The sequence below is a fragment of the Dryobates pubescens genome, chromosome 18 (genome assembly GCF_014839835.1).
Source record: "Dryobates pubescens isolate bDryPub1 chromosome 18, bDryPub1.pri, whole genome shotgun sequence".
In the NCBI taxonomy this organism is placed as follows: Eukaryota; Metazoa; Chordata; class Aves; order Piciformes; family Picidae; genus Dryobates; species Dryobates pubescens.
The window spans coordinates 23,944,656-23,971,157 of NC_071629.1; the positions used below are offsets into that span (position 1 = coordinate 23,944,656).

Below are 26,502 nucleotides of genomic sequence, written 5' to 3' on the forward strand. Positions count from 1 at the left end.
ATTTATGCAAGTGCAGGTCAGGCAGACCATGCAGCCACTTCCAGGCTTCCTTTCAAGTTCCAGGGCATGGCAGCAAAAGGCTAAAAATGAACCCCACACTTTGACACAGGCAGAGGATTTAGTGCTGGACCTAGGCTGACAGCCTCCAACAGAAGGCTTTCTGCATGCAACCTCGATGGCTAGTCCTGGACCTAAATCACAGATCAATTTAACCCCCTGCAGACAGCTTCTATAGGCCTTGGAGTGATGGATGCTTGATCAATGTCTCTTAGAAATTAATCTCTGTCCACCTTAATCATCTGGGGATGTGAAGAAGTCCCATAAATATCCTTACATTTGACTTGAAGGGACAGCAAACCAATAGCTAATCAAATCTGTGAGCAAACTGCATTATTTGTTTCCAAGAAATATCAATACCCAAATATTTCCCAGAGAAAATCTGAGAGCAGCCTTCAAAACTGATTAATTGTTGCCTCTTAAGGGCATGCATTGCATTGAGAGGAGACCAAGGATGGGCAGAGGCTCAGGGGGGCAGGCAAAGCCTCTTTGGAACATCCAGGGATGGAGTCCTAGAATCATGCTGAGAAATAGATCCCCTGAGATCCCAGCCCCTGAGCAATCAGCCCTGGAGCAATCAGCCCCTGAGAACTCAGCCCCTGAGCAACCAGACCCTGAGTGATCAGACCCTAAGAAATCACACCCTGAGAACTCAGCCCCTGAGCAACCAGACCCTGAGTGATCAGACCCTAAGAAATCACACCCTGAGGACTCAGACCCTGAGCAATCAGCCCCTGAGAACTCGGCCCCTGAGCAACCAGACCCTGAGCAATCAGCCCCTGAGAACTCAGCCCCTGAGCAACCAGACCCTGAGTGATCAGACCCTAAGAAATCACACCCTGAGAACTCAGCCCCTGAGAACTCAGGACTTGATTGCTGTTTCACTCCTTTGAAGGGCCAGCGGTGCCTGTACACTGGGAGGGAGGAGCAAGTCCTCACTTCAGCTCAACCACACCACCCCAGGGGTGGTGGAGGAGAAACAATCTGAGACAGATCACAACTTGTTTTAGAGTGGAAGGGATTTTCTCAGGTAAAAGGATCCATCCCATCCTGCGGTGCACAGCTCCTCTCTCAGCCACATCCCATCCTGCGGTGCACAGCTCCTCTCTCAGCCACATCCCATCCTGTGGTGCACAGCTCCTCTCTTCACCACATCCCATCCTGCGGTGCACAGCTCCTCTCTCAGCCACATCCCATCCTGTGGTGCACAGCTCCTCTCTCAGCCACATCCCATCCTGTGGTGCACAGCTCCTCTCTTCACCACATCCCATCCTGTGGTGCACAGCTCCTCTCTCAGCCACATCCCATCCTGTGGTGCACAGCTCCTCTCTTCACCACATCCCATCCTGTTGCACAGCTCCTCTCTTCACCACATCCCATCCTGTGGTGCACAGCTCCTCTCTTCACCACATCCCATCCTGTGGTGCACAGCTCCTCTCTCAGCCACATCCCATCCTGTGGTGCACAGCTCCTCTCTCAGCCACATCCCATCCTGTGGTGCACAGCTCCTCTCTCAGCCACATCCCATCCTGTGGTGCACAGCTCCTCTCTTCACCACATCCCATCCTGTGGTGCACAGCTCCTCTCTTCACCACATCCCATCCTGTGGTGCACAGCTCCTCTCACAGCCACATCCCATCCTGTGGTGCACAGCTCCTCTCTCAGCCACATCCCATCCTGTGGTGCACAGCTCCTCTCTTCACCACATCCCATCCTGTGGTGCACAGCTCCTCTCTCAGCCACATCCCATCCTGTGGTGCACAGCTCCTCTCTCAGCCACATCCCATCCTGTGGTGCACAGCTCCTCTCTTCACCACATCCCATCCTGTGGTGCACAGCTCCTCTCTCAGCCACATCCCATCCTGTGGTGCACAGCTCCTCTCTTCACCACATCCCATCCTGTGGTGCACAGCTCCTCTCTTCACCACATCCCATCCTGTGGTGCACAGCTCCTCTCTCAGCCACATCCCATCCTGTTGCACAGCTCCTCTCTCAGCCACATCCCATCCTGTGGTGCACAGCTCCTCTCTCAGCCACATCCCATCCTGTGGTGCACAGCTCCTCTCTCAGCCACATCCCATCCTGTGGTGCACAGCTCCTCTCTTCACCACATCCCATCCTGTGGTGCACAGCTCCTCTCTCAGCCATATCCCATCCTGTTGCACAGCTCCTCTCTCAGCCACATCCCATCCTGTGGTGCACAGCTCCTCTCTCAGCCACATCCCATCCTGTTGCACAGCTCCTCTCTCAGCCACATCCCATCCTGTGGTGCACAGCTCCTCTCTCAGCCACATCCCATCCTGTGGTGCACAGCTCCTCTCTTCACCACATCCCATCCTGTTGCACAGCTCCTCTCTCAGCCACATCCCATCCTGTGGTGCACAGCTCCTCTCTCAGCCACATCCCATCCTGTGGTGCACAGCTCCTCTCTCAGCCACATCCCATCCTATGGTGCACAGCTCCTCTCTTCACCACATCCCATCCTGTTGCACAGCTCCTCTCTTCACCACATCCCATCCTGTGGTGCACAGCTCCTCTCTCAGCCACATCCCATCCTGTGGTGCACAGCTCCTCTCTCAGCCACATCCCATCCCGTGGTGCACAGCTCCTCTCTTCACCACATCCCATCCTGTGGTGCACAGCTCCTCTCTCAGCCACATCCCATCCTGTGGTGCACAGCTCCTCTCTTCACCACATCCCATCCTGTTGCACAGCTCCTCTCTCAGCCACATCCCATCCTGTGGTGCACAGCTCCTCTCTCAGCCACATCCCATCCTGTGGTGCACAGCTCCTCTCTCAGCCACATCCCATCCTATGGTGCACAGCTCCTCTCTTCACCACATCCCATCCTGTTGCACAGCTCCTCTCTTCACCACATCCCATCCTGTAGTGCACAGCTCCTCTCTTCACCACATCCCATCCTGTGGTGCACAGCTCCTCTCTCAGCCACATCCCATCCTGTGGTGCACAGCTCCTCTCTTCACCACATCCCATCCTGTGGTGCACAGCTCCTCTCTTCACCACATCCCATCCTGTGGTGCACAGCTCCTCTCTTCACCACATCCCATCCTGTGGTGCACAGCTCCTCTCTCAGCCACATCCCATCCTGTGGTGCACAGCTCCTCTCTCAGCCACATCCCATCCTGTGGTGCACAGCTCCTCTCTTCACCACATCCCATCCTGTGGTGCACAGCTCCTCTCTTCACCACATCCCATCCTGTGGTGCACAGCTCCTCTCTCAGCCACATCCCATCCTGTGGTGCACAGCTCCTCTCTCAGCCACATCCCATCCTGTGGTGCACAGCTCCTCTCTCAGCCACATCCCATCCTGTGGTGCACAGCTCCTCTCTCAGCCACATCCCATCCTGTGGTGCACAGCTCCTCTCTCAGCCACATCCCATCCTGTGGTGCACAGCTCCTCTCTTCACCACATCCCATCCTGTGGTGCACAGCTCCTCTCTCAGCCACATCCCATCCTGTGGTGCACAGCTCCTCTCTTCACCACATCCCATCCTGTGGTGCACAGCTCCTCTCTCAGCCACATCCCATCCTGTGGTGCACAGCTCCTCTCTTCACCACATCCCATCCTGTGGTTGCACAGCTCCTCTCTTCAGCCACATCCCATCCTGTGGTGCACAGCTCCTCTCTCAGCCACATCCCATCCTGTGGTGCACAGCTCCTCTCTCAGCCACATCCCATCCTGTGGTGCACAGCTCCTCTCTTCACCACATCCCATCCTGTGGTGCACAGCTCCTCTCTCAGCCACATCCCATCCTGTGGTGCACAGCTCCTCTCTCAGCCACATCCCATCCTGTGGTGCACAGCTCCTCTCTTCACCACATCCCATCCTATGGTGCACAGCTCCTCTCTCACCACATCCCATCCTGTGGTGCACAGCTCCTCTCTCAGCCACATCCCATCCTGTGGTGCACAGCTCCTCTCTCAGCCACATCCCATCCTGTGGTGCACAGCTCCTCTCTCAGCCACATCCCATCCTGTGGTGCACAGCTCCTCTCTCAGCCACATCCCATCCTGTGGTGCACAGCTCCTCTCTCAGCCACATCCCATCCTGTGGTGCACAGCTACTCTCTCAGCCACATCCCATCCCGTGGTGCACAGCTCCTCTCTTCACCACATCCCATCCTGTGGTGCACAGCTCCTCTCTTCACCACATCCCATCCTGTGGTGCACAGCTCCTCTCTCAGCCACATCCCATCCTGTGGTGCACAGCTCCTCTCTCAGCCACATCCCATCCTGTGGTGCACAGCTCCTCTCTCAGCCACATCCCATCCTGTGGTGCACAGCTCCTCTCTCAGCCACATCCCATCCTGTTGCACCGCTCCTCTCTCAGCCACATCCCATCCTGTGGTGCACAGCTCCTCTCTTCACCACATCCCATCCTGTGGTGCACAGCTCCTCTCTCAGCCACATCCCATCCTGTGGTGCACAGCTCCTCCCTTCACCACATCCCATCCTGTGGTGCACAGCTCCTCTCTTCACCACATCCCATCCTGTGGTGCACAGCTCCTCTCTTCACCACATCCCATCCTGTTGCACAGCTCCTCTCTCAGCCACATCCCATCCTGTGGTGCACAGCTCCTCTCTCAGCCACATCCCATCCTGTTGCACAGCTCCTCTCTCAGCCACATCCCATCCTGTGGTGCACAGCTCCTCTCTTCACCACATCCCATCCTGTGGTGCACAGCTCCTCTCTCAGCCACATCCCATCCTGTGGTGCACAGCTCCTCTCTCAGCCACATCCCATCCTGTGGTGCACAGCTCCTCTCTCAGCCACATCCCATCCTGTGGTGCACAGCTCCTCTCTCAGCCACATCCCATCCTGTGGTGCACAGCTACTCTCTCAGCCACATCCCATCCCGTGGTGCACAGCTCCTCTCTTCACCACATCCCATCCTGTGGTGCACAGCTCCTCTCTTCACCACATCCCATCCTGTGGTGCACAGCTCCTCTCTCAGCCACATCCCATCCTGTGGTGCACAGCTCCTCTCTCAGCCACATCCCATCCTGTGGTGCACAGCTCCTCTCTCAGCCACATCCCATCCTGTGGTGCACAGCTCCTCTCTCAGCCACATCCCATCCTGTTGCACAGCTCCTCTCTCAGCCACATCCCATCCTGTGGTGCACAGCTCCTCTCTTCACCACATCCCATCCTGTGGTGCACAGCTCCTCTCTCAGCCACATCCCATCCTGTGGTGCACAGCTCCTCCCTTCACCACATCCCATCCTGTGGTGCACAGCTCCTCTCTTCACCACATCCCATCCTGTGGTGCACAGCTCCTCTCTTCACCACATCCCATCCTGTTGCACAGCTCCTCTCTCAGCCACATCCCATCCTGTGGTGCACAGCTCCTCTCTTCACCACATCCCATCCTGTGGTGCACAGCTCCTCTCTTCACCACATCCCATCCTGTTGCACAGCTCCTCTCTCAGCCACATCCCATCCTGTGGTGCACAGCTCCTCTCTTCACCACATCCCATCCTGTGGTGCACAGCTCCTCTCTCAGCCACATCCCATCCTGTGGTGCACAGCTCCTCTCTTCACCACATCCCATCCTGTGGTGCACAGCTCCTCTCTCAGCCACATCCCATCCTGTGGTGCACAGCTCCTCTCTTCACCACATCCCATCCTGTGGTGCACAGCTCCTCTCTTCACCACATCCCATCCTGTTGCACAGCTCCTCTCTCAGCCACATCCCATCCTGTGGTGCACAGCTCCTCTCTTCACCACATCCCATCCTGTGGTGCACAGCTCCTCTCTCAGCCACATCCCATCCTGTGGTGCACAGCTCCTCTCTCAGCCACATCCCATCCTGTGGTGCACAGCTCCTCTCTTCACCACATCCCATCCTGTGGTGCACAGCTCCTCTCTCAGCCACATCCCATCCTGTGGTGCACAGCTCCTCTCTTCACCACATCCCATCCTGTGGTGCACAGCTCCTCTCTCAGCCACATCCCATCCTGTGGTGCACAGCTCCTCTCTTCACCACATCCCATCCTGTGGTGCACAGCTCCTCTCTCAGCCACATCCCATCCTGTGGTGCACAGCTCCTCTCTTCACCACATCCCATCCTGTGGTGCACAGCTCCTCTCTCAGCCACATCCCACCCTGTTGCACAGCTCCTCTCTTAGGCACACCCCTGCTGCAGGGCCTCTGGTAGCAGTGGAGCTCGGTGCCTGGTTCTGTTCTGCCTTACAGCTGCATCAGCCACAAGCACACTCCTGAGCTTTTCCCCAAGCTCTGGTCTCCCAGGACACTGTGGGGCTGTCCAGCCCAGAGGTGAGAGGCTGCCTCTCTGTCACAGCTCCTCTGGGTGGCCTCAGCAATAGACAACCCCAGGTGATGCTGATGGCCTTGAGGTGGCAGTGCCAGCAGCACAGAGAGCAGCGCAGCTCCCTGCAGAGCATCGCCCTCACCCCTCAGAGCATGCCATGGCCACAGCCACACTGGTGGTGGCCAAGCTACCAGCAGAGGGGCAGTGAGGCACAGCAGCCTGCTCAGCCCCAGGGCATTCCCGGTCAGAGCACCTAGGCAGAGAAGAAGGGCAGGCACTTACCATACAGGACGGTAATGAGTGACACGGGCATGACCAGGATACCCACCAGCATGTCCGCCACTGCCAAGGACATCAGGAAGAAGTTTGTAGCGTTCTGCAACTTCTTCTCCAAGGACACGGCCATAATTACCAGTATGTTGCCCCCAATGGTGAGCAGGATGACCACGAGGATGAGGAGGGCCGGCCAGTTCTTCCCCCTGACGGCCAGCCGGGAGAGCTCGTCCCGCCCGGAGGCATTGAGAGGGTCTGCCGTAGGCAAGCTCTGATTCAGAGTCAAATTGCTGCTGAAGGCCCAGGCCATCGGCGCCGCGCCGTGCGGCCCCAGGGCCGGCGTGCCCGCCAGGGCGGCGAGGCCGAGCGCCGCCCCGGCGCTGCCGAAGGCGCTCACGGCACGCCTCAGCCGCGAGCCCCTCGCCGGGCGCGGCTGCCAGGCGGGTGCCCGACTCCAGAGAACCCGAGGCAGGAACTCCTCTGCTCTTCCATAGCCAGGCGGACAGCCGGGCAGGGCTAGCGCGGAGCTCCCCCGGCGGCGCGGGCTGCGGCGCAGGATGCCGGCGCGGCGGCGGCCGGGGGGGGAAGGAGGCTCTGCGGTCTCCAGCCGGCTCCCAGGTCCATGGTTCTGCGAGGGAAAGGAAGAGAAAAGTGCATTTCTCACTGAGCTCACAGGCTACACAACACCTTCTTCACGCCCATGCAAATGACATTCTCCTTCTCTTCCTTCCTGCTGGCTAGGATCATCTCCAGGCTGCAAGGCACTTATCTTATGGGTGCAGGCTGTGCCTACAGCTCTGGAGGAGAGGATCCCACCGCTGTGCTGGGGCTGGGCAGAGCCTGATTAGCACCAATTAAACCTTTGGGGGAGGCTTGCAGGAGCAGGCCTGAAGAGCACCAGGGATGTGCCAGTTGGTAGCCACTCCACAGACATTCTGCTGCTGTGGGACAGGAGGCACTGCAGGAAGCCCCAAGCAGTGCAGACAGCACTGCCAGGGCACAGCTGCAAAGCAGCTCCAGGGATGGAAGAAGCATCTGGGGACATTCTGCTACTCTGAGATCAAGAACAGAAGCACAGAATCACTCAGGCTGGGAAAGAGCCTCAGGGTCACCAAGTCCAACCCAGAACCCTGCCCTGCAAGGCTCACCCCTGAACCATAGCCCCAAGCACCACAGCCAAACCACCCTGAAACACAGCCAGGCTTGGGGACTCCACCACCTCCCTGGGCAGCACATTCCAACCCCTGACCACTCCTGAGGGGAAGAAATGTTTCCTGCTGTCCAGTCTAACCCTGCCCTGCTGCAGCTTGAGGCCCTTCCCTCTTGTTCTGTCACTAATTCCTGTGAGCAGAGACCAGCAGCAGCCTCTCCACAACCTCCTGTCAGGGAGCTGTAGAGAGCCAGGAGGTCTCCCCTCAGCCTCCTCTCTTTCACACTGACCATCCCCAGCTCCTTCAGTCTCTCTCCATCAGATTCCTTCTCCAGGCCCTTCCCAACTTCCTTGCCCTGCTCTGCCCTGGCTCCAGCACCTCCACATCTCTCCTGGATGGAGCTGCCCAAAGCTGGCCACAGCACTCGAGCTGTGGCCTCCCCAGAGCTGAGTGCCAGGGGACAATCCCCTCCCTGCTGCTGCTGGACACAGCATTGCTGTCCCCAGCCAGGAGGCCTTTGGCTTTCTTGGCCCCCATGGCACACTGCTGGCTCCTGTTCAGGTGCCTGTCCCTTAGAGCCCCCAGGTCCCTTTCTGCCAGCAGCTTTCCAGCCACACTGCCCCAGGCCTGGAGCACTGCTTGGGGTTGTTGTGACCAAGGGCAGGCCCTGGCACTTGGCCTTGTGGAAGCTCCTCCTGGGAACGCTGGCCATGGATCCACTCTGTAAAGCAGAGCAGTTGTTGTCAAAACCCTCAGATGCTAATGGTGCACTCCCCATGAGCAATGAAGCCCCTGGGCTGGGTTTTACTGGGAGATCAATGGTGCAGAAGATGCACTGTACCTCAGGTATAATAATAATTATAATAACAATAATAATAATAATAATGATGATAATAAACCCCCAGGTTGGAAGAGCCCTTCAAGATCATCGCGTCCAACCCATCAACCAATCCAACACCACCTAAACAACTAACCCATGGCACCAAGCACCCCATCAAGTCTCCTCCTGAACACCTCCCCAGGCAGCCCATCCCAATGGGCAATCACTCTCTCTGTGTAGAACTTCTTCCTAAACTCCAGCCTACACCTCCCCTGGCACAGCCTGAGACTGTGTCCTCTTGTTCTGCTGCTGGCTGCCTGGGAGAAGAGACCAACCCCCACCTGGCTACAACCTCCCTTCATGTAGTTGTAGAGAGCAATGAGGTCTCCCCTGAGCCTCCTCTTCTTCAGGCCAAACAACCCCAGCTCCCTCAGCCTCTCCTCACAGGGCTGTGCTCCAGACCCCTCCCCAGCTTTGTTGCCCTTCTCTGGACACCTTCCAGCAAGTCAACCTCCTTCCTAAACTGAGGAGCCCAGAACTGGACACAGGACTCAAGGTGCAGCCTAACCAGTGCAGCGTACAGGGGCAGAATGACCTCCCTGCTCCTGCTAGCCACAGTTCCTGATGCAGGCCAGGATGCCATTGGCCCTCCTGGCTGCCTGGGCACACTGCAGACTCCTGTTCAGCCTACCATCGACCAGCACCCCCAGGTCCATCTCTGCCTGGCTGCTCTCAGCCACTCTGACCCCAGCCTGTAGCACTGCCTGGGGTTGCTGTGGCCAATGTGCAGCACCTGGCACTTGGATGTGTTCAATCTCCTGCCCTTGGCCTCTGCCCATCTGCCCAGCCTGTCCAGGTCCCTCTGCAGAGCCTCTCTACCCTCCAGCAGATCAACTCCTGCCCCCAGCTTGGTGTCATCAGCAAATTTACTGCTGATGGACTCAATGCCCTCATCCAGATCATCAATGAAGATGTTAAAGAGCACAGGGCCCAGCACTGATCCCTGGGGCACACCACTGGTGCCTGGCTGCCAGCTGGCTGTGGCACCATTCACCACCACTCTCTGGGCTCAGCCTCCAGCCAGTTCCTAACCCAGCTCAGAGAGCTGCTGTCCAAGCCAGGGGCTGACAGCTTGGCCAGGAGTTTGCTGTGGGGGATGGTGTCAAAGGCCTTGCTGAGGTCCAGGCAGACCACATCCACAGCCTGCCCCACATCCACCAGGCAGTCACCTGGGCATAGAAGGAGATCAGGTTGGTCAGGCAGGACCTGCCCTTCCTAAACCCATGCTGGCTGGGCCTGAGCCCTTGGCCATCCTGTAAGTGCTGTGTGATTGCACTCAGGATGATCTGTTCCACAACCTTGCCTGGCACTGAGGTCAGGCTGAACAGGCCTGGAGTTCCCTGGCTCCTCCTCCCAGCCCTTGTGGCTGGGCACCACGCTGGCAGCTTCCAGTCCTCTGGGACCTCTCCAGTTAGCCAGGACTGGTGGAAAATGATGGAGAGCAGCCTGGTCAGCTCATCTGCCAGCTCTCTCAGCACCCTAGGATGGATCCCATCTGGTCCCATGGACTTGTGGGGATCCAAGTGGCTGAGGAGATCTCTAATTACCTCCCCCTGGAACAGAGGGGAACTATGCTGCTCCCTGGCTCCATCTGCCAGCTCTGCAGGCCAGCTGTCTGGAAGATGTTCTGTCCTGCTAGCAAAAATTGAGGCAAAGAAGGTGTTCAGTACCTCTGCCTTTTCCTCATCCCTTGGTGCAGCGTTCCCCTCCGTGCCCACCAAGGAGTGGAGGTTGTCCCTGCCCTCCTCTTGCCATTGATGTATTCAGAGAAGGACTTTTTGTTGTCCTTCACAGCAGAGGCCAGGCTAAGCTCCAAATGTGCTTTTGCCTCCCTCATTTTCTTCCTACAAGACCTAGCAACATCCTCAGCCATTCCATGGGTTGCCTCCCCTTCCTTCCAAAGATGACACACCCTCTCCTTTCCCTTAGTCCCTTCAGAAGCTCATCACCCATCCAGGCCGTCTGCCCCGGGGCTCATCTCCGGCACATTGGCACAGCCTGTTCTGAGCCTTCAACAGTTCCTCCTTGAAGCAGGCCCAGCTCTCCTGGACCCCTTTGTTTCTAAGGGCTGTTTCCCAAGGAACCTTCTGAGTGAGTTCCTTGAGTGACCTGAAGTCTGCCCTCTGGCAGTCCAGAGTGGAGGTCTTCTTGCTGCCCCTCTGAGCTTGGCTGAGTACTGACAAATCAATTCTCTGCTGGTCACTGGCCCCTGAACAGCCTCCGACCACCACATCCCCACCAGCCCTGCCCTGGTGGTGAAGAGGAGGTCAAGCATAGCCTTGCCCCTGGCAGGCTCACCCAGCACCTGGGATAAGAAGCTGTCTTCCATGCATTCCAAGAACCTCCTAGACTGTCTCCTCTCTGCTGTGTTGAGCTCCCAGCAGATGTCAGGCAGGTTGAAGTCGCCCATGAGGACAAGGTCAGGAGATCTTGAGACCTGGGTGCATAGGTCTGTGTCTGTATAGCTCTCTCTGAAAGGATCAAGTGCCGAGTGCTGCACTTGGGTCACAACCACCCCATGCAGCAGCACAGGTGTGGGGCAGAGGGGCTGGTGAGCTCTCAGCAGAGAAGGACCTGGGGTGTTCATTGATGGGCAGCTCTACATGAGCCAGCAGTGTGCTTAGGAGGCCAAGAAAGTCAACAGCATCCTGCTTTGTATCAGGAGTGGTGTAGGCAGGACAAGGGATGTGATTGTCCCCTTCTAATTGGCACTGGTGAGGCCACAGCTTGAATACCAACTTCAGTTTGGGATCCTCACTCCAAGAAGGACATTGAGGAGCTGGAGCAGGTCTAGAGAAAGGCAACAAAGCTGGGGAAGGGCCTTAAACAGCTGAGGGAGCTGGGGGTGTTCAGCCTGGAGAAGAGGAGGCTGAGGGGAGACCTCATTGCTCTCTACAGCTCCCTGAGAGGAGGCTGGAGCCAGGTGGGGGTTGGGCTCTTCTCACATGCAGCAAGTGACAGGACAAGAGGAAGCAGCCTCAAGTGGTGCCAGGGGAGGTTCAGGTTGGATGTTTGGAAAAATCTCTTCCCATCAAGGGCTCTCAGGCACTGTCCCAGGCTGCCCAGGGAAGTGCTGGACTCCCTGTCCCTGGAGGTGTTTCAGAGCTGCTGAGGTGCTGAGGGCCGTGGTGCAGTGGCAGTGGCTCAGCAGCAGTGGTGGCACTGTGAGCTCTGGGTGAGCTTGGGCTTGGTGATCTCAAAGTTCTCTTTGAACCTCAACAGCTCTGTGGTTCTAGGTAACACTGGATGATAAACATATAACAAAGGCTTAACAGAAGAGAGAGAACAAACTCTCATCACAGCTGAGCAGTTGTTTGTGCTGCTCTCCATCCATTTTTGTGCAGCTGTGCTGCTGTGCTGATCACAGCTGGGCCAGTAAGCCCAATCCCCCCAGCCTGCTGCCCAGCACTACAGCCCAGCAGGTGCAGGTCACAGCAGCCTCAACACAGCCACATATTTCCTCCAAGTCTCTCACATGATGCAGAGAACCACAGAATTATCTTGGTTGGAGAAGACCTCACAGATCCAGCCCAGCCCTCAGCCCACCACCACCACCCCCTGTCCCAACCTGCCATGGCCACATGATTTTTGAACATCTCCAGGGACCACAAAGTAGCTGGCAGTGAGGACAGGTCACAGCTCCTCCCTGCCCTGTGGTCCAGGCAGGAAAGCATCACCCTGATGCCCTGAAGGAGTCCACCAGCCTCACACATTGACCTCATCCAGCAAATCAGAGAATCACAGAACTGCCAGGGCTGGAAGGGACCTCAAGGCTCAGCCAGCCCCAACCCCTGCCATGGGCAGGGACACCTCACACCACAGCAGGCTGCTCACAGCCACCTCCAGCCTGGCTGCAAACACCTCCAGGCAGGAGGCTTCCACCACCCCCCTGGGCAGCCTGTGCCAGGCTCTCACCACCCTCATGGGGAACAACTTCTTCCTCACAGCCAATCTCCAGCTCCCCAAACACACTCTGAAATCCAGCTCCTCTATTCCCAGTCCCAGCTGGGTTGTATCCTCAGGATCTCAATGCTTTTGGCTGCCAATAACTACAAGTGATGGAAACAGCAGCTTTCAGCTGCTCTGTGTTTGCATCCCATCAGAGTCAGCATCCTAACAGCCATGTACAGCAGGGGACTAAAAGCACAGAAGGAAGGCAGTTAGTAGAGCAACAGCAAAACCTCCACCAACCATATGGAAGTCAACCAAATAGAATAAACTCAATAGCATGCTGGTAGGAGAGTTGGGGCTGTTCAGCCTGCAGGAGAGAAAGCTCCAGGGAGGCCTCAGAGCAGCCTACAGGTATCTCGAGGGGCTCCAGGAGAGCTGGGGAGGGACCTGTGACAAGGGCTGGGAGTGCCAGGACAAGGGGCAGTGGCTTTCAGCTGGGAGAGGAGGGATTGAGGCTGGAGATGAGAAAGAAATTGTTGAGAGTGAGGCTGGGGAGACTCTGGTACAGGCTGCCCAGGGAGGCTGTGGCTGCCTCCTGCCTGGAGGTGTTGAAGGCCAGGCTGGATGAGGCCCTGAGCAGCCTGTGCTGGTGGGAGGGGTCCCTGCCCGTGGCAGGGGGCTGGAGCTGGAAGGTCCCTTCCAAACTGTGTTGGGTTATGCCCATCCTGAAAGTGGGGGGGAGGGCTTGTGAGAGGCTTGCTCTCCCCTGGAGGGGGTTTCCCCCTTGGGAACTGAGTCAGTCTGTTCCACTCCCCCTGCCTGTCCAGCAAGCCTATAAAAGGGAAGGCACTGCAGCCATTTGCTCTCTTTTGCTTCTGCCTTGCCTGGACAAGAGGACTGCTGCTGGCTCCCTGCTTCTCTGCCACGTGGTCAGGCCTGGTCCTCCTCCTCCCTGCTACATCCACACCTCTTCAAAGGACTCCAAAGCACTGGTTTTGTAGACATATTTCCCCATCCACCCTTGTTCCTTACCCTTGTGAACCCTTCCTGTTATACATATGTATATATTGTTTAAAGAAATTTTTTCCCCTCTCTACTTCCAAACCAACTCCAAACTCTTTCTTGGTAGATTTGCCTCTTCCCTTTCCTTTTCCTCTCAATCAGGAAAGAGGAGGGGGGAGCAGGTGAGGGATTCTTAGCCTTGGCCCCATCTGAGCTCTTAAGTCCCAGTTAAGGCTCAAACCACCACGCAACCCAAAGCATTCTTTGCATCCATGAGACAAGAATAAGCTGTTGATGATCTGTAAGGTCCCTTCCAACCCAAGCCTGAGCATTGGCTGAGCTTCTGTGTGCAGTGTGCAGGAGCAGAGCTGCTCTGTCACTCTGCAATCAATAACTAAACAAGAGGCAGAGTTGGCCCCTGTGGCACAGGGGGTGACACAGCTGGCTGCTGGGCAGGGAACAGAAGCTAAATGCAATGCAGGGGATCCCATTACACTTCCTGTCAAATCAGGAGTGCTCAGAGCCCTGTAATCATAAGAGTAATAATACCAATACTACTACTACATTGAACATTCCTGGAGCTTTTGGAAACTAACTAATGGGCTCTGTGCACAAACCCAGCTCCTCACTGAGCAGTGCAGACAAAGAGCACAAATCTGCTTCAGCATTGTGGTTAATTGCTCCCCAAGGGTCTCTAAACCTCCTATTTAGGAAGAAGTTTCACACTATGTGCAGAGAAAATAATGCTGCAGCTGCACAGGCAGATGAATGAGCAGCAGGCACTGCAGCCAGTTGTTGTTCCAACTTAGCTGCTCTGAACACCAAACCACAACAAAAAAAAAGCTCTCCAGAAAGTTTCCAAATGCTTCAGAGTATTTCCCTTTAAGCCCAGGGCTTGGCTTTCAAGCTGCCAGCAAAATTGATCACTTTTCCAAACCCCCCTTTCCTGCAGGAAGGCAGCTCGGGGGTACCGGAGCTGTGCTGTGAGGGACACCCCCCGGCAGCAATGGCAGTGATGAGGGGACAGGCAGGCAGACAGGCAGGCAGACAGACTGACAGACTCAACAGTAAACTCAGGCAGCTGATGGATTTCCAGGGAAAGAGCAAATTCTCCTCTCCAAACAGCAGTCAGAAGTTTGCCTCATGAGCAGGAAAAGGTTCCTGCCCTGAGGGGCAGTGCTGCAGTGCCACTTTGGAGGCTGTTGTGGCAGCGTGGGCAGAGCTGGGTGCCAGGCAAAGAGCAGAGCAACTCTTGCACCAGAGAGGCCAAAGGGTGGTGCTCAGTGGGGCCAAGCCCAGCTGCAGAGCTGGCACCAGTGGAGCCCCCCAGGGATCAGTGCTGGGTCCAGTCCTGGGCAACATCTTCATCAATGGCATTGATGGCAATGACAGACAGACAGACAGAGGCTGCTCAGCAGGTTTGCTGATGGCACCAAGCTGGGAGGCTCGGCTGAGACACCTGAGGGCTGTGTGAGAGCTGGGCAGGCTGAGAGCTGGGCAGAGAGGAACCTGCTGAGGCTCCACCAGGACAGCAGCAGAGTCCTGCAGCTGGGCAGGAAGAAGAAACTGCAGCAGCACAGCCTGGGAGGGGATCTGCTGGAGAGCAGCCCCAAGGAGAAGGAGCTGGGAGTGCTGCTGGGCAGCAAGCTCTGCAGGGCACAGCAAGGTGCCCTGGGGGCCAAGGAGGCCAAGGGGGTCCTGGGGGCATTCAGAGGAGTGTGGCCAGCAGAGCCAGGGAGCTTCTCCTCCCCCTCTGCTCTGCCCTGCTGAGACCTCCCCTGGAGTATTGCATCCAGCTCTGGGCTGCCCAGCTCAGGAGGGACAGGGATCTGCTGGGGAGAGTCCAAGGGAGGCTGCAGGGATGCTGAAGGGACTGCAGCAGTGCCTGGGGAGGAGAGGCTGAGAGCCCTGGGGCTGTTCAGTCTGGAGAGGAGAAGGCTGAGAGGGATCTGATCAATGTCTATCAATAGCTGAGGGCTGGGGGTCAGGAGGGGACAGGGACAGGCTCTGCTCTGAAAACAGAATCACAGAATCATAGAGTTGGCTGGGCTGGAAGGGACCTCCCAAGGGCATCCAGCCCAACCCCCTCTGCAGGCAGCAGGGACATCCCCAGCTGGATCAGGCTGCCCAGAGCCCTGTCCAGCCTCACCTGGAGTATCTCCAGGGCTGGAGCCTCAACCACCTCCCTGGGCAGCCTGCTGCAGTGTTCCAGCAGCCTCCTGGGGCAGAACTTGTTCCTCACATCCAATCTCAATCTGCTCTGCTCTCCAGGAAGATTTGGATAAACATCTCAACAAGTAGTACCAGATCAAACTTCAGATGACAGAAGCTGCTTTGTTAGACTTTGGCTTCCTCTTGAAGCATCTATTCACAAAGCCTACTCTTGTGAATGAAGAGTTCTTGTTTCATACATACACAGAATAAACCAGGTTGGAAGAGACCTTCAAGATCACCGTGTCCAACCCATCAACCAATCCAACACCACCTAAACAACTAACCCATGGCACCAAGCACCCCATCAAGTCTTCTCCTGAACACCTCCAGTGATGGCGACTCCACCACCTCCCCAGGCAGCCCATCCCAATGGGCAATCACTCCTTTCAAACCATTGCCCCTGGGGCTGTCCCTGCAGGCCTTTGGGAACAGTCCCTCTGCAGCCTTCTTGTAGTGCCTTCAGGTCCTGGCAGGCTGCTATTAGGTCTCCCCAGAGCCTTCTCTTCTCCAGGCTGAACACCCCCAGCTCCCTCAGCCTGCCCCCAGAGCAGAGGGACTCCAACCACTTTCAAGGCCCTCCTGGGGCCTCTCCAGGTCCAGGTCCTTCTTGTATTGAGGGTTCTAGAGCTGGACTCAACACTCTCTGGATGTGCTGGCAACAATTCTCTTGTGGAGCCCAGGCTGCAATTGGCCTTTTGGGCCCTGTGGCCATGGCACCTGGGGACATGGTTTAGTGGCCATGGTGCTGTTGGACTGGATGATCTTAGAGAGGTTTTCCAACCCAAGCAATTCTATGGTCCTGTGAATAAGTTTGATGTTCCTGCCAGGAGCTAGCTGGGGCTGCTGGAGGAACATGGGCAGGGAGATGACTCAACTTCAGATCATGAAAGAAACCCGAACTCAAACCCCAGCCCCACTGCAGAGGCCACCAAGATGCTGCAGGCAGAGCAACATCTTCCTCAGGAGGAGAGCCTGAGGGAGCTGAGGGCTCTGGAGCTTGGAGAGGAGGAGCCTGAGGGTGAGCTCCTTGCTGGGGATAAAGCTGTGCAGGGGCAGTGCCCAGAGGCTGGAGCCAGGCTCTGCTGGGGGATGCCCAATGCCAGCACAAGGGGCAGTGGTGGAAGCTGAGGCAGAGGAAGTGCCATGGACACAGGAGGAAACATTTTGTCCCTGTGAGGGTGCCAGAGCCCTGGAGCAGGCTGCCCAGGGGGGCTGTGGAGTCTCCTTCTGTGGAGATCTTCCAAGCCCACCTGGCTGTGCTCCTGTGTGAGCTGCCCTGGGTGACCCTGCCCTGGCAGGGGCCTGGGCTGGATGAGCTCTGGAGGTCCCTCCCAGCCCCTGGCATGCTGTGACAAGAATTCTGGATTTGAAAATGTCCAATTTGCTAACTGCTGAGGGCTGAAACCCTCAGCAGGGCTCTGCAGCCTTGCATCCCATCACTGCATTTGCAACAACTTCTTACACGAGTGAGGCTGCAGCACCAGAGCACAGAGCTGAAAGAAACACCCAGTGAGCAGGAGGCAGAATTGTCACTGGTTCAGCAGGTTTGCTACTAGCAATCAATGCCTATTCAGCTGGCTGATGCTGCACAGCAATGCATGGGGCTGCAAGATGATGCCAGGCAGCACATGCAGTTTGCTTGGAATTAAACTATCCTCAGGTTAAAAATCAGGTTTGTCAGGGAGGACCAGGAAATGCAGACTTCAAAACTCATTTGCTTGCTCTAAAGGAGCAGGTTTGCAAACACACAGGAGACAGACTCTGAGCAGATGCTCCCAGGGCTGGAGCAGCTCTGCTGGGAGCACAGGCTGAGGGAGCTGGGGCTGTGCAGCCTGCAGAGGAGAAGGCTCCAGGGGCACCTCAGAGCTGCTGCCAGGACCTGAAGGGAGCCTCCAGGAAGCTGCAGAGAGACTTTTGCTGAGGGGGTCTGGAGCCAGGCCAAGGGGGAAGGGTTTGGAGCTGAGGCAGAGCAGGGTTAGAGTGGAGCTGAGGAAGAAGTTCCTCAGTGTGAGGCTGGGGAGACTCTGGCACAGGCTGCCCAGGGAGGCTGTGGCTGCCTCCTGCCTGGGGCTGTTGAAGGCCAGGCTGGGTGAGGCCTTGAGCAACCAATTCCAGGTGAGAGGCTTCCCTGCCCATGGCAGGAGGCTTGGAGCAGACAGTCTCTGAGGTCCCTTCCACCTTCAGCCATTCTGTGCTCCTGATTCTCTTGCCAGGTGTCTGTTCAGCCCTGGGCTGCAGAGCATGGAGCAGGCAGCAGCACATTGGTGCAAGGCAGAGCAAGGGGCATGTGGCCTCCCTCCCATCAATGCAACTCCCATTGAATTGCCATGCAAGCAGAGCTCTCACATCAGAGCCTCCTCCCCAGCATGTGCTGGCAGAGCACAAAGCATCCCCTCAGTGGTGCTCTAAGGATCAGGTCTGGGGGCAGTGGGCTAACCCAGCAGGGGGGTTGCACAGGTTCTGGATGTCCCCTGCCTGGAGGTGTTCAAGGTCAGGCTGGATGAGGCCTTGAGAACCCAAATTGAGATGAGATGTGTCCCTGCCCATGGCAGGGGGTTGGAGTAGATGATCTCTGAGGTCCCTTCCAACCTGAGCCACTCTGTGACTCTGTGAAAGCCCTTCCTACACGAAGCTGATGCTGCAGCTCTGGATCACTGCCCTCTCAGCAAGGAAACGATGGGGCTGGGAGTCACAGGATCACAGGGTCACCAAGAGACCTCAAAGATCATCCAGTCCAACCTGTCACCACAGACCTCATGACCAGACCATGGCACCAAGTGCCACATCCAGTCCCCTCTTGAACACCTCCAGGGATGGGGACTCCATCACCTCCCTGGGCAGCACATCCCAATGGCCAACAACTCTCTCAGTGAAGAACTTTCTCCTCACCTCCAGCCTAAACCTCCCTTGGCACAGCTTGAGACTGTGTCCTCTTGTTCTGCTGCTGGGTGCCTGGGAGAAGAGAACAACCCCCACCTGGCTACAACCTCCCTTCAGGGAGTTGCAGAGAGCAAGAAGGTCTCCCCTGAGCTTCCTCTTCTTCAGGCTAAGCAACCCCAGCTCCCTCAGCCTCTCCTCCCAGGGCTGTGCTCCAGACCCCTCCCCAGCTTTGTTGCCCTTCTCTGGACACCTTCCAGCAGCTCAACCTCTTTCCTGACCTGAGGAGCCCAGAACTGGACACAGGACTCAAGGTGTGGCCTCAGCAGTGCTGAGCACAGGGCACAATGACCTCCCTGCTCCTGCTGGCCACACTGTTCCTGATGCAGACCAGGATGCCATTGGCCTTCTTGGCCACCTGGGCACACTGCTGGCTCATGTTTAGGTGGCTGTCAATCATCACCCCCAGGTCCCTCTCTGTTTGGCAGCTCTCAGCCACTCTGCCCCCAGCCTGTAGCTCTGCAGGGGGTTGTTGTGGCCAAAGTGCAGCCCCTGGCACTTGGACTTGTTGAATGCCATCCTGTTGGCCTCTGCCCATCTGTCCAGTCAGTCAAGGTCCCTCTGCAGAGCCCTTCTGGCCTCTAACTGACCAACCTCTGCTCCCAGCTTGGTGTCATCTGCAAACTTGCTGATGACTGACTCAATTAGGCCACACCTTGAGTCCTGTGTCCAGTCCTCAGTTTAGGAAGGAGGTTGACTTGCTGGAAGGTGTCCAGACAAGGGCAACGGAGTTGGTGAGGGGCTTGGAGCACCGCCCTGTGAGGAGAGGCTGAGGGAGCTGGGGTTGCTTAGCCTGGAGAGGAGGAGACTCAGGGGAGACCTTATTGCTCTCTCCAGCTCCCTGAAGGGAGGTTGTAGTGAGGCGGAGGTCGGTCTCTTCTCCCAGGCAACCAGTACCAGAATAAGAGGACATAGTCTCAAGCTGTGCCAGGGGAGGTTTAGGCTGGATGTTAGGAAGAAGTTCTACACAGAGAGTGATTGCCCATTGGGATGGGCTGCCTGGGGAGGTGGTGGAGTCACCATCTTTTTCTTTCATCACTGGAGGTGTTCAGGAGGAGACTTGATGGGGTGCTTGGTGCCATGGGTTAGTTGTTTAGGTGGTGTTGGATTGGTTGATGGGTTGGACACAATGATCTTGAAGGTCTCTTCCAACTGGTTTATTCTATATTCTATATTCTATATTCCATATTCTATCAATGAAGTTATTAAAGAGGATGGGGCCCAGCCTAAGAGATTCCTCAGTGATCCTCCCCCAAGCGCTGCCAGCGGTTAGGAACGGCCCCGGTCTGCGGTGCAGGCCTGCAGCTGGGCTGTGCCAGCGAGAAAAGCAAGGATTCCTTGTGCTTGCTGGGGAGTTGTGTTCAGGGCTTTTGTTTGCTTGGGTTTGTATTTGCATCTGGCCTAGGCTTGGTTTGGGTTTTTTAAGTCAGGACTAAGATGGTAAAAGTGAATCTTCAATCTTTCTCCTGGTTGTATTTGGGTTGGGGCTTTTTGTTGTTGCTTGGTTTGGTGTTTCCATTTGGTTTGCTTTCCCTTTCTGCTTTGTTTAGCCAATCAGGACTGACAAAAAGGGTCAAAATGAGTCTTCAAGATTTTTTGCTTGTGTTGGTTTGGGGCTTTTATTTTTGTTGGGTTTGGTTTGGTTTTGTCTCTGGTTTTGTGTTTTGCTTTGGTTTGTTTTTAATGAGGACTAAAATGGCAAAATTGAGTCCCCAGGGGTTTGGGTTGCATTGGGTTTGGGGTTTTTTGCTTGGCTTTGTGTTTGCTTTTGGGGTTGTTTTGGTCTGTGTCATAAATTAGGACTAAAAATGAGCCTTCAAATTGTTTGTTTTGGGGAATTTTTTTTAGTTGGGTTTGGTTTTGTTTCCTGCTTTGCTTTGCTTTGGTTTTTTTTAATTGGGACTAAAATGGTAAAAATGAATCTTCCATTTTCTTTGTTTGCATTTGGTTTGCAGCTTTAATTCTTTTATTTTGGTTTGTTTTCTCTTTTGGTTTGGTCTCTGTTCATAGTAGTCTCATAGCATCAGTCAGGGTTGGAAGGGACCACAAGGAGCATCCAGTTCCAACCCCGCTGCCCTGGGCAGGGACACCCCACACTAGATCAGGCTGCCCAGAGCCTCATCCAGCCTGGCCTTAAACACCTCCAGGGACAGGGCCTCAACCACCTCCCTGGACAACCCATCCCAGGGCTTCACCACTCTCATGGGGAAGAACTTCCTCCTCCCCTCCAGCCTGAATCTCCCCACCTCCAGCTTCATTCCATTCCCCCCAGTCCTATCACTGCCTGAGATCCTGAGCAGTCCCTCCCCAGCCTTCCTGTAGCCCCCTTCAGATCCTGGAAGGCCACAATGAGGTCACCTCAGAGCCTTCTCTTCTCCAGACTGAACAGCCCCAACTCCTTCAGTCTGTGCTCACAGCAGAGCAGCTCCAGCCCTCTGCTCATCCTCCTGGCCCTTCTCTGGACACCTTCCAGCCCCTCCAGATCCCCCTTGCAATAGGGGCTCCAGAGCTGGAGGCAGTACTCCAGGTGGGGTCTCCCCAGAGCTGAGCAGAGGGGCAGAATCCCCTCCCTGGCCCTGCTGGCCACACTTCTCTTGCTGCAGCCCAGGCTCTGCTTGGCTCTCTGGGCTGCAAGTGCACACTGAGAGCTCCTGCTGAGCTTCTCCTCCCCCAGCACCCCCAAGGCTCTCTCCTCAGGGCTGCTTTCCAGCCAGTCCCTGCCCAGCCTGGATTTGTGCCTGGGGTTGCCTCCACCCAGCTGCAGGACCCTGCCCTTGGTCTGGTTGAACCTCCTGAGGCTGGCTTGTGCCCAGCTCTCCAGCTCTTGGTTGCTTTCTTTTTAATCAGGACTAAAATGGAACAAATGAATCTTTGAATTATTTGGTTAGGAGGTTTGGTTTGGTTTGGTTTTCTGGGTTTTTTTTTTTTTTTTCCCAAAATGAAGACCAAAATGGTAAAAATGAATTCACATTTTTTATTTGCTTTGGGGGGTTCATTTTTGTTTTGTTTTGTTTTGTTTTCTGTTTTGTTCTTTGTTGCTATTTTTCAATTAGGACTAAAATGGTAAAAATGAATCTACAGGAGGGTGTTGTTTGTATTTGTTTTGGGGGGGTTATTTGTTTGCATTGTTTTGGGCCTTCCCTTCCCTTCCCTTCCCTTCCCTTCCCTTCCCTTCCCTTCCCTTCCCTTCCCTTCCCTTCCCTTCCCTTCCCTTCCCTTCCCTTCCCTTCCCTTCCCTTCCCTTCCCTTCCCTTCCCTTCCCTTCCCTTCCCTTCCCTTCCCTTCCCTTCCCTTCCCTTCCCTTCCCTTCCCTTCCCATTAGGGCTAAAATGGTACACATGCCTCTTCCCAGCCCATCTTTGCTTTGAGCAGGAGTTGTGATGACTGCTTTCAAACCTTGGCCCATTCACCTCTCTGTTCCTTGGAATGAGTCATGGAGGGAGCCATGACTATTTTTATGCCAACAGAGAGCCAGGAAAAGAAAAGGAAATCACAAAACCAGCCCAAAAAAGCCTTCTGCAGGTTCACTTCTGAAACACAGTGCCTGGAATAGCCTGGGAACATATGGAGGAGAGGGGTGGAGAAGAGAACTGGGGCTCTGCTTGCCCCCAAATCCCAGCTGCAGACAGATCAAAGCTGTCAGCATTGCTCTCTGTCACCTTGCCCCTGGCAACCTGTGTTCTTCCTGCCACCAGCCACCAGGTCCTGCAGCCAGGACACGGAGGAAGGCAGAACCTTTGACACAGACCAGAACATGGCCACCGGCTTGGAGGTTCCCTGAAGGCTGCCACCAGCAGCTTTGGCATAAGCGCTGCTGGACCTTGGCCTCTCACCTCAGAAAGGCAGATAGAACGTGAAGAGAGCTGACTCCTGGGTCTGAGCCAGTGCTTCTGGCTCCATTCTACCACAGACCTGTGAAGACTTCCGGGCTGTCCTTATCCAACCTCACTGACCTCCATTTCTTTCCTTCCACACTGCTTTTATTTACTCATCTATTTTCAGCTTGCTCTGCCTGGGAAAAAAAACCACATTGTTTTTCATCCCAGAATAGCAGCAGGATGCCTAGCAGCAGGAACACCTTGCAGAGGACATCAGATTAAAGAGGACTTCCAAAAGTGGGCTGGAACTGATCCAAGACTATAATGGTTAAAAAAAAAAACAACCCACCAAAATCAAAATAGTTTTAAAAACCTCCACACTCCTCTTCCACTTCCCCCTCACCCCATCTCAGCTGCCTTGAAAATCAACAGAGGAAGCATTTTGCACGGTACCAGGCTGAGTGCCGTGGTGAATCAGACTGAAGGATGGGACAGGAGGCTGAGGAGAGCCTCAGGAGGTTCAGTAAGGCAAAGTGCAAGGTCCTGCCCCTGGCTCAGGGCAACCCTCGGTCCCAACCCAGGCTGGGGGTGGTGAGATTGAGAGCAGCCCTGCAAAGGCCTTGGGGGTGCTGGGCAGGAGCCAAGGGCAGCCTGGGCTGCATCCAGAGCAGGGAGAGCAGCAGCACAGGGAGGGGACTCTGCCCCTCTGCTCTGCTCTGCTCAGCCCCCACCTGCAGCACTGCCTCCAGCTCTGGGCCCCCAGCACAAGAAGGACCTGGAGCTGCTGGAGAGGCTCCAGAGGAGGCCACCAAGATGAGCAGAGGCTGCAGAACCTCCCCTGTGGGGCCAGGCTGGGAGAGCTGGGGCTGTGCAGCCTGGAGAAGAGAAGGCTCCAGGGAGACCTCAGAGCAGCCTGCCAGGACCTGAAGGGCTCCAGGAGAGCTGGGGAGGGACTTGTGACAAGGGCTGGGAGTGCCAGGCTGAGGAACAATGGCTTTGAGCTGGGAGAGGGGAGACTGAGCCTGGAGATGAGGAAGGAATTGTTGAGAGTGAGGCTGGGGAGACTCTGGCACAGGCTGCCCAGGGAGGCTGTGGCTGCCTCCTGCCTGGAGGTGTTGAAGGCCAGGCTGGATGAGGCCCTGAGCAGCCTGTGCTGGTGGGAGGGGTCCCTGCCCATGGCAGGGGGCTGGAGCTGGATGAGCTTTGAGGTCCCTTCCAACCCAACCCATGCTGTGTCTCCATGAGTTCTTTGGGCACGTTTTCCCCCTGCACTCTCTGCTTAGAATGAACTGAAGCCAGAGGAACATTTTTGTTTCCTTTCTCTGAAGAACAAATGAATTATTTAAAGCCAGAGCTTGGTGTGCTGAGGCTCTCAGATATTCCAGGAGGTTAAGTCAGAAGGAAACAAAAGCTGTGTCCTGGTGGGGCACTGGGGGATCCCCAGGCCTTAGGGAGTGTTTACCACCATTACCTTGCTGACCCTGAACATCAACCAAACCTTCCAGGCAATAAACACTGACTCCCCCCCTCCCCTTTGAATTAAATGCATTCATCTCTAGGGTTTTGGTTTTCCCTTCAAAGCTCAGAACACTTCTTTTTCCTGGAGAAAATCAGACACCCACTGAGAACTGCTGACCCCCTGATGAGAACTTGAGAGTCTCCCTGGGCCCCAGCTAGGATCCTGCTTTTCCTGGGCCGGCTGCAGAGCTCCTGAGCTCTCCTAAGTCATTTAATGACTCTCTGGGACTCACAGCCTGAGAGTTAATGATATGGATTTTAAATTGAGGGGCCAAGGATTGTAAGCTTAGCCCCCCAGACAGCATCTGAGTCTCAGGCAGGCTTGGGCAGAAGAGCAATGCATCAGTTCCTCGTGAGTCCTGCTGCCAAAACCCATCAAACCTGATGACTCTAAGCAATTCCCTCCTGCAAGAGTAACAAACCACCTCCAGTGGCTTCTGCAAGGCACAGAGGCCATGGGTGGGCAAGAAAGGCATTTTTCCAGCTGAACCAAAGTCTGCATTAGAGATCAGTCCTGGCTGGGGGTGGTGAGATTGAGAGCAGCCCTGCAGGGAAGGCCTTGGGGGTGCTGGGGGGGGAGAAGCTGGGCAGGAGCCAGCAATGGGCACTGGCAGCACAGAAGGCCAAGGGCAGCCTGGGCTGCATCCAAAGCAGTGTGGCCAGAGCTGGAGAGAGGATCCTGCCCCTCTGCTCTGCTCTGGGGAGACCTCACCTGCAGGGCTGGGGCCAGATATTGAGCCATCAACACAGGAAGGACCTGGAGCTGCTGAATCAGGTTGAGAGGAGGACCACAAAGATGTCCAGAGGGCTGGAGCAGCTCTGCTGTGGGCACAGTGCTGGGAGGGTTGGGGCTGTGCAGCCTGGAGAAGAGAAGGCTCCAGGGAGACCTCAGGGCTGCATTTCAAGATCTGCAGAGGACCTCCAGGCAGGCTGGGGAGGGACTGTTCAAAAGGGGCTGTGGGGACAGGACAAGGGAGAATGGTTTGACAGTGGAGCGGGGCATAGGTAGGTTGGCCATCAGGAGGAAGCTCTGCACAGGGAGGGTGGTGAGACACTGGCACAGGCTGCCCTGGGAGGTGCTTGAGGCTCCATCCCTGGAGCTATCCAAGCTCAGCCTGGCTGTGTCCCTGTGCAGCCTGCTCTAGCTGGAGCTGTCCCTGCTGCCTGCAGGGCTTGGACAGGATGCCCTTGGAGGCTGCCTTCCAGCCCAGTGCACTCTGTGAAGCTGCACATTCAGTTCTGGGTCTCATTCACATTTCATTCAGGAGCAGGGGAAAGAGAACAAGCTGTTAAAGATCAAACATCTCTTTAACTCCACAATTTTTCTTCAGCCACAGGCTGGCTGTTAGACCTCCATAAAGCTGAAGTGGAGTACACTGAGCTGCAGCTTTTGAGGAGAAAGCAGTGGGGGAGAGCTCCCAGCTCTGGGAGCAGAGCACTGACGCAAATCCCTGCAGCTCCACCAAAGCCCTTTAAGAAATGTCAAATAATTTTAAATTATAATCAGCTGCAGAGTTTAAGCTCAAGGAGGCAGATTTAAGGCTTCATTCTTCACTCTAAACTCCACATTTCCTGCTATTTGCATCTTCACTCATTTACTTTTTTTAAGGCCCTGCCAGATAATTTCCATTCCTCTTTGGAACAGAAGGTTGCTTGCAACTACAAAGCATCTTTTCCTGACAGCCTTGCAAGAGCCCTTTTGTTTTAGTGCCTGAATAAAACTCTGCTGTTATGTTTACAGGGCTCTGTGCTTCAGGCACTTGCAACTCACAGGATCACAGATCCCAGGATGTGGGGGCTTGGAAGGGACCTCTGGAGAGCTTCCAGTCCAGCCCCCTGCCAGAGCAGGAGCAGAGAACCCAGCACAGGTCACACAGGAACACATCCAGATGGGGCTGGGAAGGCTCCAAGGAAGAAGACTCCACAACCTCTCTGGGCAGCCTGCTCCAGGGCTCTGGGACCCTCCCAGTGCAGAAGTTCCTCCTCATGTTGAGGTGGAACCTCCTGTGCTGGAGTTTCTATCCATTGCCCTTTGTCCTATCCCAGGGTGCAGCTGAGCAGAGCCTGGCCCTGTCCCTTCCTTCCTGACCCCCAGCCCTCAGGTATTTGTAACTCATCTTTCTCCTTTCTGTAGCAGTACCAAGATGCATCCCTGGGCTGTTTGAAATGGTGAGAATGCAGCAAGGCCAACAGAGACCACCAAGGGGACTGGAGATGAAGCAGGTAAGTATTAGGTTTGCTTCAGCCCAGAGAAAAGCACTGAGTGGGGACATACTGGCTGTCTGCAGGCCTGAGGCAGATCTGCAGATTGCACTGGGCTGGAAGGCAGCCTCCAAGGGCATCTTGTCCTGCAGGCAGCAGGGACAGCTCCAGCTAGAGCAGGCTGCACAGGGACACAGCCAGGCTGAGCTTGAATGGCTCCAGGGATGGAGCCTCAAGCACCTCCCTGGGCAGCCTGTGCCAGTGTC

At 55.7% G+C, this 26,502-nt stretch overlaps 1 protein-coding gene across 1 annotated transcript in view; it reads right to left on the bottom strand.

Moving 5' to 3' along the window:
* The window catches only part of HTR2C (5-hydroxytryptamine receptor 2C), a 64,628-nt gene extending 57,695 nt beyond the window's left edge, over nt 1-6,933 (bottom strand). The window contains 1 exon segment of the mRNA XM_009903857.2: nt 6,633-6,933. Within this exon segment, the coding sequence (XP_009902159.2) occupies nt 6,633-6,933 (301 nt within the window).
* Between the last annotated feature and the right edge of the window lie 19,569 nt (nt 6,934-26,502).